Here is a 13,431-nt window from a genome sequence, read left to right as displayed (position 1 = left end):
TATTCTTGCCTTGAGAACCCCATGAACAGTATGAAAAGGCAAAATGATAGGATACTGAAAGAAGAACTCCCCGGGTCAGTAGGTGCCCAATATGCTACTGGAGATTAGTGGAGAAATAACTCCAGAAAGAATGAAGGGGTAGACCCATAGCAAAAGACTCATTGGAAAAGACCCTGATACTGGGAGGGATTGAGGGCAGGAGGAGAAGGGGACGACAGAGGATGAGATGGTGGGATGGCATCACCGACTTGATGGACATGAGTTTGAGTGAACTCTGGAGTTGGTGATGGACAGGGAGGCCTGGTGTGCTGCGATTCATGGGGTCGCAAAGAGTCAGACACGACTGAGCGACTGAACTGAGCTGAACACTCAACAAACTGGCCACAATCACAAGACACCAATGTCACTCAATAGGAAGGAGCATGGAATAACTCAACCTACACTGGAAAAGATGAGTCTGGAACCCAAGTGACTGCTCATTTCCTACTAGACGGTGGGAGGGAGGGGGCAGTGAATCCGCGCGCCCCTTCAGGAAACACCCCACCCCCCGCCCCCGCCCCAGAATTTCCTTCCTCTGGAGAAAAAGCAGCACATCTATAACTGGGAAACGACGTGGGGAAGGACAGTCTGAGGGATAACAAATGCAGGTTTTTCTCTCTAAGGAGATGCCTGGTGATGCTTCTGAAGGGAATACAATTAGGAACAGGAAGCTGTTTTTAAGTGAGTTTTAAAAAACTCAAGATAAAGGAAGCAGTTTATTGAAGACTTCCAAGCACCTGTTATGTACCCAGCATGACACTTGCCCCAGGCTGAAATGTTTTTGGAAGCCCTTGTTTCCCCAGATCAAACATGGGTTAGAGCTCATCTTCAGAACTGCTTCTAAAATCATTCAGAAGAGAGGTCCATCTGAGATCTGACCTGCTTTGGAGAACGAAGCTCAGGGTCAGGGAGCCCCTGATTACAGTACCCGGTTCTTAACCTAGCCCATGGGATCCAAACCACACTGCCACATGATGTGGACTGGCACCTGCCCCTCAGCAGAACCAGAGGCTCGGCAGAAAGATGACGAGAACCAGCCTCCACTGGCTGAAAGGTTCTTAATCAAGGGCAGAGATTAGAGGACTTCTTCATGTAGTAAACATGTAAGTTTACTCCTCAGGATCAAACTACCAAAGGTATAAACTACCAGGTCCCTGCAGGGGTGTCACTCCTGCCACCTTATCTGGCACCCCTCCCCGCCAGCACACAAAAGACAGACAGGAACAAGGAGGTTTGATACACTTTCACTTACCACTGTCGGGAGTCCAAATTTTTTAGCTCTCTCAATAATTTTGAATTTTTCTTCAACAGATGGAAGTTCTTCCTATATAGAAAAAGGGTTAAGAGAAAAGTCATGTAATCACAGATCAATTTTGCCCTTCCCAATCAATGCACAAACCTACCGATTCATTCACCCATCCATCCATCCACCCCTCCACAGCCACTCCATTCACCAAAGATTTGCAGCCGAAGCCTAGAGAAGGAACTTCATTCTGAAGATGTTCAAAGGCGTCTCAATTGTACTTGCCTCCCGTGACTGTCTGGGGACGCTGGCTGGCTGTGGTCACTGAGTGTGTGACTGACGTGTGTGCACATCCTGCTATTACCCCTGTCACCTCTGCCATGAGACTCTTTTCTCACCTCTGCAGCTCAAACCCACCCCATCTGCAGTCTCCTCCACTGCCCCTCACCTCCCGATGCACCGGCTGTCCTTCCTGAGGTCCTGAGTCACACTGTCTTTTATCAGAGCCATAACAAGTCTTCCTCCCTCACCAGACCTAGGGAGAAACTGTGGCTTACTCGTCTCTGTAGTCCACTGGCATCTTTCATGAAGGCAGAAGCAACAATGGGCAGAGCAGTAATTAAAACACACACACAAAGTAAATGCTTGATACCCCTTAAAATACACAACAGATGTTTGGAATTCAATCTGTGCATCAGTAGAGCACAATTAGTTTTGTTTTTAGTTTTAATTTAGGGTCTTCCCTGGTAGCTCAGCTGGTAAGGAATGTGCCTGCAATGCAGGAGACCCTGGTTCAATTCCTGGGCTGCAAATATCTGCTGGAGAAAGGATAGGCTACCCACTGCGGTATTCTGGCCTGGAGAATTCCATGGACTGTATAGTTCATGGGGTTGCAAAGCGTCAGACACGACTGAGTGACTTTCACTTTTAGCAGCAGAAAATAAGCTACGTGTGTGTGCTAAGTTGCTTCAGTCATACCTGACTCTTTGTAACCCAATGGCCTGTAACCCACTAGGCTCCTCTGTCCATGGGATTCTCCAGGCGAGAATACTGGAATGGGTAGGCATGCCCTCCTCCAGCTATTAACGCTGAAACAGAGAAAAATCTCCATTTTCTGCTCTCTTTTTCCCAAACCCCAAACTGAGAAGAACAGTTGCACACACACAAAACAAGACAATTGACGGTCTAGAGAGGGTTGTTACCTTCTGTCCCAAGAATTCATTCCCAAGTCATCAAGCAGCAGCCTACAGAAGTAGAAGGCTCCCCGGGGCTCCACCGGGGACGGCGGCTCCTGGCTGGCGACCCTCATGGCCACGTCCGAGTTGCACCTCTGGACATATTCATCTTCTTGTGCGCTCTGGCGCAGCAGGACCTTGGTGATCTCCTTCTCCTGGTCCCAGTTCATGCCACAAGGGGGTGGGGAAGGCTCATTCAGACAGAGCTGGGATGGCAAAAGGCATTCAGGACTCGTGTGGCCAAGGTTTTCAAGTAATTTGTCGAGGACATCCTCTCCCTCCTCAGTCTGAGAAGGAGCCCTCTGAGGTCCAGGGGTTGGGGGTTGACAGCCCGAGATGAGGAACGAGGGGCTTCTGCCCTTGGGGGCTAAGTGGCCTTCCAGGGGTCCATAGAGCACCTTCCCGTCCCACGAGTACTTCCCTGAGATGTCCCTCACGATCACTCTCACATCCGAGGGGGTGCCTGCTGGCGACCCACTGGCAGGACCGGTCGCAGGCGTCTGCAGGTAGGAGATGAGGGTGCTGTCGTTGAACACAAACAGCTGCAGGCTGGGGCTCCGGAACACGTCTGGGGAGAGCTCGGCGGCATCGGCGTGCGCATTGTCGTGGTGCTCGCCCACCAGGCTGTGCAGCACGGCGGGGCCTCCGCAGAGCGGGAAGTGGCCCAGGTGGTTGACCAGGTGTGCCATCACCATGCGCGCGGTCAGCGGGATCAGCCCCAGGCTCCTTCTCCTCCTCTCTGCTGACAGTGAGATGGGGACACGGGGACACATTGGAGAAGGAAGGTGAGAAGCAGCCACCACCAGACCGCAACCCATCCCCAGCAAGAATGAAGCTATTTTTTTTTTTAAGTCTGGGGATTTTTTTTTTTTTCCCACCTGTTTTTCTTCTTTGGACATTCATTCTATTTGAATTTACAAGCACAATTTAAATAGATGGCTAAAAGAACCAATTTATAGGAAGGTCTCATTCTGAAAGGGACATTTAAAAATGTTCGGGTACAGCTATAAACCAGAGACAGATCCTTTAGCACTGACGGCTCTAAGAGCTCAGGGAGGTAGACATCTGCCCTTGGAGAGCAGGGCAGCTTGGAGGGCTGGGGACCAGGGCTGGGGAGGTGGCCTCGCTCCCTTTGTTGGGTAAAGGGAGACACCGATAAGGGGATGAATCAAGCCTGGGATGGCTTACATATATTTGAAGCAATTTGCTTTAGGATTATTGTGACTATGTTTTGTTGTTAGGGCATTTTAAATATTTAACAGAATCTGATATATTAATAATTCATGGAATTACTTAGAAAGCTTTCACTGAATTTGTAGTTGATTAAATGCCCAGGAGCAACTAATTTATAAAATGTTTAAGACTTCAGAGGTATAGAAGGACTTTGACAATAGCAATCAAGGGGGCTGTGTGAAATGCTTGAGATATGATGGGGAAGCAGGAAAAATCCACACGTAAGGGCTGAAACAATTACTGAAGCCTCAAAGCAGTTACAGAAATCTTAATCCACCACATTTCCAAAAGAACTGTGCGTCAACCTAAGAACAGGTCAAAATGAAAACTTTTAATTAAAAAAAAATCTACTAGATACTTAAATAAACTAAGTTTTCTAATTTGGGCTTAAAGGCTTAATACATACTTAAGAAATACTTGGTTTTTAAATTCACGACATGAAAAACCAAATATTAAAAGTTATCACTAAGTATAAATATGCTTCTGTGTGCTAAATATCCTCCCCCTTAGACATTAGAAATCTAATTGACTTCTTTATAAAACATCAATTTTATGATGCAAAAATTCTAGAAACAATCAAATCCTAGCATCTAGGAAATTGTGCATGATGACTGAAATCGTCCTAACTTCTTTAGAACTTCTTAATATTTTAGAGGGGGTGGGTGGACAAGAAATTATCTGTATCCGACAATGCAAAATAAAATTTCATTTAAAACCCCAGGTTTCTTAGAAGCAGAGGAGGTCATCTGCATGTGTCCCTGAGATGAAATGTTTCTTCCGGACCCTCTGACGTGTGGATGATTTCCATACAGCTGAGAAATTTAAAACACCTCGACTCATTCCCTCAGAATCATAGTGATGAATGCCTCTGCTTTTGTGTACATACTAACTTTTTCAAAAGTTACAGATGCTTTTTATTCATGCTTATCATCCCATATGAATACACACCCCATCAGAAATGTTAATGCCTCTACAGCAGAGCTGCAGCCAGCTGGGGGCTCAGGAGTCCATAATGTAAGACACTGCATGACGATGACACGGAGGCACAGGCTTCGACACTAACAAGAAAAGTCCGACTGGAAGCAGGCCCACAGCAGAAAACAACTGGAAAAGCAACCCTCTCTACTTTTACTTACGTAGGTCGTACTTATAATCTGAGATAAATACGGATCTGTATTTTAATGAACATGCTTGAATTCTGCAAGGGGAAATTAACCTGGAGTCACATTACTCATCATAAACAATGACGCACCCCAAATATCTTTGGTACCAAAAAGTAAGGAAAGAGAATATTTGTGGAATAAGAACTGTTTCTTCCTGGCAGACTTCACCTGCATCCACTGCCCAGGGCTGCCCTGAAAAATCAAGACAAAATCTAGACCCCATTAATGAAGAAACAAGCTTGTGACTTCTGCAGGCTATGCAAAATCATATTCCATATATTTATTTCATTTTTTTAAACTTAGAGAGGAAATATAAAAGCAGTAATTTTAGATTGTCCTTTAACTTTCTTTTTTTTTTTTTTTAAGCTCCTCCCGTCTCTTCTTTTTAAGCAATTCGGTATTAAAGATGAATAGAGTGAGCAGGTATTGTAGCACGGATGGCTGCTCTTGGAGCTGAGCCAACGGCCACTTCGGCTGTAAGGTGGGTGGATCTCTCACTTCTAACTCTGTTTGAAAGTAGTCATGACATCAAATGGTCTATGAAAGAATCATTTTAAAATGATAGACAAAAATATAACATTGCTTATCAGAAACATTTTCTAACTGGAAACAGTTTGGTTATAAATGATGAATTAATGACATGAATGGTTCTTCATTCATTTCCCTCACTCTGCCCTCACTCTTTTCTCTTGGAGGATGTTTTTTCCTTCCAGGTTCGTTCTCAGCCCTAGGTTTTTAACTTGCAAGTCCATAAAATTATCATGGACGATCTAATGCTCTACATCCACATTTTTTTTTTAACTTTTACTTTTTGAGACAACTGAAGATACACCTTTACTTGTAAGAAATAACACGGAGAAATTTCAAACATCCTTCACCTGAATGGTAAACATCTTGAGCGGCAACAGGACAAGATCAGCATGGTCACCAAGACCGTGCATCACTGTTCAGAGTTTACTAGTTTCACAGGCACTCTGTGTGTGTGTGTGTGTGTATGTGTGTGCGCGTGATTCTATGCAATGTTATCACACATACAGATGACACTCCCCCACATTCTGACTATATTCCAAAGCGTAGAGATGGGCTCCTGTCATTTTGGGGAGAAGCGTGGTGGAGGAGGACATACACAGCCTACGTTTTGACCTCACCCACATCTATGACAGGCCCTCTGCTGGGAGTAGAACCATCCTGCCTCCATCTGTCTTGGTGACTCCCAGCTGGTCCCTCTCTACCAGCTCCTCGCAAAAGCTGCCCTTCCTCCCAAGTCTGACTTAGGCACTTCTCCATGGGAAACTTGTACAGGGCTCCCAGGCCACACACAATGAATCCTTCTGCCTGATTCCTATCTCTCCATGTGATGAAAAACTCCTTGGGGACAGAAAGTGGACTGTGTGTAGGGATTTGTGCCTCCCTCAGGTCCTTGAGCATATAAAACTCAACTCCGACGGGAGAAGAAAGGGGAGGACAGAGAAAGAGGAAACGAGGAAGGAAGGACTTGATATCAAGAGCACTGCAGAAACCCAGATTGCAACCACTAGCTTCTTAGAAAATAGCACAGTGAGTACTCACAAATGGCTACCATTTTCCCTTCTGCTGCCCACAGCAATGAATAGCCTGAAGAGCCTTACCCTCTTCAACAGTGAGCAGGTTGCCCAGTTCTGCTGATGAATGAAATTGTACCGGCTCAGAATTCTTCACGTTCGCCAGCGGCAGGAAGGGGTCGTAATCCGAGGACGACAGGTCCGCCAGGGTCAAGGTGTAGCGGCTCTGCTGGCTGTACGTGCTTGAGCCACAGATGCAGCAGTGCAGAACCTGTGTGCACAGGAGGGAGCGTGTGCTGGGAATGCCACCCACCGCCTGCCCCCTGACGGGCTGGCAAACGACAGCAGCCCCTGGGAGGCAGGATTCCTGCTTGATAATTCCTGAGAACATCAGATCCTTTCCGTCCTAAAACACCTTCTTGCTATGAACACGCTTATCTCGCTCCTGTTGTAACGATGGCAAAAGGAAAGCAAAAGTCAGCAAGCGGGCTTTTTGGCACTCTATGTGGTCGCACACGCCTGGTGCTGCTCCCGTCCATGGAGGCACGAGAGAGGTGACGATGAGGCACGCGATGGGCCACGGGTGCCCCACCACCCACAGTGGCAATCAGAATGAAAGCCATCAGCAGAAACCGCTGACCTAGTGCATAACCGTTCATGGATCTGAATTTGTGTAACTCATGACACTAGGACTTGGAAGGCCCAATCTGATACGCTTTTTAAAACGTATAAATGATGAAGTAAATCTAACACAAATTCTAAAAGTATCCTTACTTTCTCAAGATGAGTTTCCTGAAAGCTCACTGGTTGTTTACAAACTGCCATTGACTGACGCTGTGCCCACAACCGTCTTGAGGATGTCAATGTGTATAGGTGAGCTAATCGCTATACTCAAGTTTCCTTTCAGATCATAAATGTAAAAAACTGAGTTTTAAGAAAATGAAGGTGATACTTTTAAAAACTAAGGAAAGATTGCTTTTAGATGACGAGCTCTGAGGTTAGGCTGGATGTGTCTCGATTCAGTTCCTTCCAATTGTGTTGCCTCCTGGGGACTGGAGGAGGCTGGCGGTAACTGCAACTTTCGTCCATGGCTACAAAGGATCAAGAACAGCAGGGGAGGCCCACCCGAATATGCCCTCTTCCTAGCGAAAGAGCAGTACAGGAAAATGAGGGTAGCTCCCTTGTTAATATAAAAAATTTGAGCTTCTGTCATCGAAAGCGCTAATTTCTATTAGTCAGATGCCATAAATGTATGAAATACAAATGATTAATAACACCACAACATGATACCACTGCCCACCTAGCAGAGACAAGTGTCAGCCAGGGTGTGGGGCAGCTGCAGTTCTCAGCACAGTCACCCTGTAAAATTACTGCGTGTTCACTCCTAATGCACAACACACGCGTTCCAGCAACTCCATCACTAGGTGTACATCCAACAGAACGGCATACATATGAGAACCAGAAGGACACGCTGGGCGATTCTGTACAGTATAAAGTCCAACAGCCAAAAACAAGTGTCTGCTGTGACAAGACAGTGGTCACCCCCGGGTCTGTGTGGGGGCTACACGCACGGGGGCTCCTGGAATGCCAGGATGCTCCGTTTCTAGAGTTGGGAGCCCATTTCACCAGTGTGCCCACTTGGTGAAACTCCAAAATTCACTTAGGATTGATGGATGCAGTTTTTTGGATGCATAGGATACTTTAGCAGAAAAAGTTTCCTTTAAAAAAAAAAAATAAAGGATTATCCAGTAAATGTATGTATCACGTTAACTATAAAGTGATTTTTATGTTGGTGAAGCAATTTTGAGAGAGATCTTTTAAGAAAAGGAATGCTAAACATGAATTTAAATGACTGCAGCTACTTTAGTGCCTTAAGCCAAGCCTCGTCTAGGTTTATAAGTCATAGTGATGACAGAAATATCTGCTTCATCTGAACATAGTTACTAAAATCTTTGACCATTCAAGAAACCATTTAAAAGTACAAAATACTTTTTTAGCAGAATTTCAACCATGGTTAAGTGGCTTTTTCGGTTTTAACTGAATGCATTTTAAAATAAGGCAACAAAGCAATCTGTTAATGACTTAAGAAATCTTCTTCATTTTTTGATGTGGGCCTTTTTTAAAAAAAGTCTTTACTGAATTTGTTAAATTGCTGTTTTATGGGTTTGTTTGTTTCTTTGGCCCCTAAGGCAGGAGGCATCTTAGCTGCCCAGAACAGGGATTGAACCTGCACCCTCTGCATTGAGAGGCAAAGTCTTAACCACTGGACTGCCAGGGAAATGCCTAGAAATTTTTTAAAAATTATTTTTAAGTTTAATTACTACAAAAATAAGCAAAGGAATTGTCCCTACCTCACAGTAATTATTCAATGGTTTGTGTGTGTGCATGCTAAGTCATTTCAGTCGTGTCCAGCTCTTTGTGATTCCATGGACTGTGGCCCACCAGGCTCCTCTGTCCATGGGATTCTCCAGACAAAGAATACTGGAGTGGGTTGCCATATCCTCCTCCAGGGGATCTTCTTGACCCAGGGATTGCACCTGTATCTCTTAGGTCCCCTGCACTGGCAGGCGAGTTCTTTACCATTAGCGCCACCTGCGGAGCCCTATTCAATGGACACACAAGTAATAGATGGATGGATATAATAGACAGATGGATAGATAAGGTTTCCATAGGGAGAGCTGTAAGGCCTGTTTGGAAGGAGAGTACTAAGGGTCCAGAGTAAACACCACACCTAGTCAGTGGTAGGGGGTGAAATTCCAATGTCTTAGGTGTTATAAAAATGATGATGCTGATTAATTTGATGTAATATACTGTATTGCCTTAGTTTATTTCTGAAGATCTTTGAAAGCAAAGAGAAGACTGGTATCCTTGTACTTTTTCTTCCCCTGATAAAGAGATTTTGGCCAACTAAGGCTGTAGATATTCCTACAATAAAGATTCTTTTCAAAACGAAGCAGGTATGGACCAAGTTCCATAAACACTGGGGGAGCCTGAGCAAACTGCAGTTGTTTAACGCTGACAATCAGGTAAAATGCCTGCATTGTGCCTGGGATAATCACTGCCTGTCTGCCAAGACGTTTCAGTCGTGTCTGACTCTTTGCGACCCTATGGACTATAGCTCGCCAGGCTCCTCTGTCCATGTGATTCTCCAGGCAAGAATACTGGAGTGAGTAGCCATGCCCTCCTCCAGGGGATCTTCCCAAACCAGGGATCGAATCCAGGTCTCCCGCACTGCAGGAGGATTCTTTACTGTCTGAGCCACCAGGGAAGCCCAGGTAATTACAGCCTTTCTGTAATTATAATTATTCTGTGAACATTCCTGTAGTCATTCATTTCTTTTAAAATGTTGAACCCCCATAAATCCTTGTCCAAAGGGCACAAATAAGTACAGGAATGCCTAAGAAGAGCCGACTCATTAGAAAAGACCCTGATGCTGGGAAAGATTGAAGGCAGGAGGAGAAGGGGACAACAGAGGAAGAGATGGTAGGATGGCATCACCAACTTGATGGACATGAGTTTGAGCAAACTTCAGGAGCTGGTGAAGGACAGGGAAGCCTGGCATGCTGCAGTCCATGGGGTCGCAAAGAGTCAGACACGACTGAGCAACTGAACAACAGTAACCTGTTTGGAGGACTGTCTGAGGCTCCAGTCCAGACCCTGTAGCCCAAGGCCCAGGGTGGCGGGGGGACTCACCCTGTAGATGTAATCCAGTAAGGGGGCCCGGGCCGGGGCCTGTTCGTCCAGGGCCGCGGTGGACACGGGGTGGAGGAGGGTGCCCGCCGGCAGCGCCATGCACCAGTCCAGGAGGCAGAGCAACAAGGACACGAGGAACTGGAGGAGGAAGCAAACCAGAGCCTCACCCTGCAGCCTCGCAGATTCCACCACTGTGTGTCGTTACAGGAAACAGAACCTCCCAGCACCACGGCCGTTCTTCAGGGACGCAGGGGTGAAGGAGGCTTTCACAGAGAGAGGCCAGGGCCGGTCCGAACAGGGGAGGTTATAAAGCCCTGCGTGTGACAGCATCTGCCACCTGAGCCATGTCTTTAAAAAAACAAATTCTGGGGAGAACCTAGCAGACGGGCCACTTACCTTCTTGTCTGTCTCCACTGAGGAGTACTCTGCACTTGGTAACAGAAAAGCAATTGTGGCCACGAGGATCTGCAGAGAAGACAAATTCCCAATCAGACAGACCATGGTACGGCCCTGGGAGCCGCCAGGTAAGAGGTCCGGGATGGCCTTGCCACCACACCCAGCCAGGGGGCCAGCTCCTGGAGGAAGGTGACACAGGTCAAGAGTCACCTCAGTGACCTGCATGACCTGAAGACCGGAGAGGGTGATGGCTGCAATTGTCTCCCCTCTGCTGGCGGGGAGATCAGGGCCCAGAGGAAGGAGTGGTTCTGTCTGTGGTCACACCATTTCCAGCATCAGCCTCCACCCTTCTCGTGATGAAAGCAATAAATACTTCCAAAGGTAATTATGAACATCCGCCCATTTACTTTTCTTATGACACACCCCAGGTTTCCACCGACCTGCGGTGCTGGGGTAAGTGAGTGAAAGTCGCTCAGTTGTGTCCAACTTTTTGTGATCCCATGGACTGTATAGTCTATGGGATTCTCCAGGCCAGAATACTGGAGTGGGTAGCCCTTCCCTTCTCCAGGGGATCTTCCCAACCCAGGGATCGAACCTAGGTCTTTCGCCTTGCAGGCAGATTCTTTATCAGCTGAGCCACGGTAGTAGCACCTATTTCATTTTCAAAGGCATCCCCATTTAGATGATAAATTACACGGTTGTTCTAAAGCCCAACTTTACATACGGCAGCATCTCACATTCCTAAAATCCAAAGCTCTGTTTCACTCTGGGTCCCCTGAGGTCGAAGATCACCTGTGATTTCTGATGTATCTGAGAGAACAAAGTGACCTCATGGGTGACATTTGTTCAGGGTTAAGAAAAAGTAAATCACCTTACTTCCTCTTTCTCCACTGGGTGTGTATGGAACAAGGGCTTGTTTAAAGAAGGGATGAGCCTTAGCACCCAGCTCGTGCAGGGTGAGGGTACCTACTTCCTGCAAGATAGTACCCTCTCATGCCACTGACCTCCAGGGTCTCATTGTTGAAGGCAATCTTCCTGTTCCTTCTGCCCCGTCCTCCACCAGCGACCCACTCCCCCCATCCCACCCCAAGGGTACGACAGTGGTAAGCTCATTACAGCTGGGCAATCATGCTGGTGGCAGAACGCACAGCCCAGGCCTTCGCTCTGGGAAAGCCCCCCTCCCCCAGCCCCCGCACACAGGGCATCACGACCAGCTGCCTACTCCTTGTTGGCACCATCCAAATTACTCTGGATGAATGAAGCCCAGTCGACAAAAGGTCTCTTTGTTGTGGTCGTGTCTGCCTTTCAAACTCCCCAAGTGTGAGCCTGCCCTGGAACACTGGTGGCTTCTTACTTGGTGCCTGAAATCGCAGCTGAGAAGGGCCAGCGTAATTTACTCTGAAAATGGGTGACTCACATGGCAGTTTAACAGTCAGTGCTCCAACAATTATTGGAGTATCTAGAATTCATTAAATATCAAATGTAATAAAAAGAGGAAACGCTGATGTTTGAGCATTATGGCGGAAGAAAAGACTTACTTCTGCAATTTTCCGAGGCAAGGAGGTTTCAAACATCTGAAGCTTTTCCCAGTAGGAGACTAGCAGCTGGAGCACGTCACAGGCTACCTGGGCCACAATTTTGTTAGGAAACTAGAAAAGGAAACAAAACCCCACGCTAAATAACCTCACTTCACATGTGCGGCATTCCTAAAGAAGGACACTACGAGGATTTCTTTTCAGTTCCCTCTGGGGACCCATGTCCTTGTTCTGCATTAAATATCTGAAAAGTGTATCTTATCACCAGTTTGTACATGGTCACCACCCTGTTAACTGCCTTCTGTCTACATGAGTTGTGTTAATCTACGTAACACTCTGCAGAAACGTTTAATCATTTGGAAATTAAAACCATAAATTCAACTGTCTTATCCAGATCACACAAATGATAGTTTTGACGACCGGAGGAAATTGAAATGCAGTACGTTATTGAGTAGCCCCAGTGTGCTGAACCTCTTACAAGAATTTTTCTCATTTTCACCTTGATAACTCTTCATTAACAACTCCGTAAGGTGGATGTTATCTTCATTTTACACTTGGAGAAACAAGGATTGATCAAAAGACTTTCTGTCCTATGAAATTAAGCTTAACCTGCACAGATAGCATTCTAAGAAATGTGAAAAATGTGGAAGTAGGAGGACGTAATCCAAAGTTATTGCAAATTCAATTATTGAGTCTGTTTTCTGTGTCTGGCAGGTGTTCACAGTTCTCTAGATATCTCAGTCTCTTAGAAGATGGCAGAGTGAAGGGGCAATTCCCGCAGGGCCCATGGACTGGGGGGTGCGTGGGAGGTACGAGGACCCCTATTGATCCTTCCCTGGTCAGACCCTGGGCTGCAAGGTAGCCACACCCCATGAGCCAGGGCAGAAAGGTTCGTCACTAAATCTGTGTCCTGTCCAGGGAGACCTTTGGATTTGCCTCTCAGCTACTTCCAAGCCAGGAGTGCCTGGCTGCACAAAGCAGACATCAGCTGACCAGAGGGCCACAGAAATAACCAGAGAAGTCAAGCACCTCAGTGACAAAGCACAGGATGAGAAGGGAAAGGTGACCGGTTCAGCTTCTGCACAACAAGTACTGACTGCCCTCTCCTGATAGGCACAAGAAAACTTGGTTGAGAGCACCTGGCCCCAAGGGGCTCCATGGCCTCGTCTGGCCACCCACGCCTCCCGCCACCTGACCCTCACGGCCTCTGTCCACTCCTCAATACTCTGGCTTATTTCTGCCCCAGGGCCTTTGCACCTGCTCCTTGCTCTGTCCAGGACACTGGGCCCCCAGGTCTGCATTCGGCAGGTGCTGCCATGTCTTGCAGGTCACAGCCAGAGATGTCATCTCTCC

At 46.8% G+C, this 13,431-nt stretch overlaps 1 protein-coding gene across 22 annotated transcripts in view; it reads right to left on the bottom strand.

Annotated features, from left to right (window-relative positions):
* RALGAPA2 (Ral GTPase activating protein catalytic subunit alpha 2) overlaps nucleotides 1–13,431 on the bottom strand; it is a 279,853-nt gene that overhangs the window by 101,942 nt on the left and 164,480 nt on the right. For 20 of the 22 annotated variants that reach the window (XM_025264159.3, XM_025264145.3, XM_025264151.3 and 17 more), the window contains 6 exons: nucleotides 12,082–12,192; nucleotides 10,544–10,612; nucleotides 10,148–10,285; nucleotides 6,542–6,725; nucleotides 2,485–3,259; nucleotides 1,292–1,363 (listed from right to left, as the gene is read on the bottom strand). In XM_025264159.3, coding sequence (XP_025119944.3) covers nucleotides 1,292–1,363; nucleotides 2,485–3,259; nucleotides 6,542–6,725; nucleotides 10,148–10,285; nucleotides 10,544–10,612; nucleotides 12,082–12,192 — 1,349 coding nt within the window. The remainder of the gene's footprint in view (nucleotides 1–1,291; nucleotides 1,364–2,484; nucleotides 3,260–6,541; nucleotides 6,726–10,147; nucleotides 10,286–10,543; nucleotides 10,613–12,081; nucleotides 12,193–13,431) is intronic. The other 2 variants (XM_025264146.3, XM_025264158.3) reach the window with 1 other exon arrangement.

This window comes from Bubalus bubalis, chromosome 14 (genome assembly GCF_019923935.1).
Source record: "Bubalus bubalis isolate 160015118507 breed Murrah chromosome 14, NDDB_SH_1, whole genome shotgun sequence".
NCBI lineage: Eukaryota > Metazoa > Chordata > Mammalia > Artiodactyla > Bovidae > Bubalus > Bubalus bubalis.
Note: the sequence above shows the minus strand (reverse complement) of the source record. Positions and strands in the feature narration are given on the sequence as shown.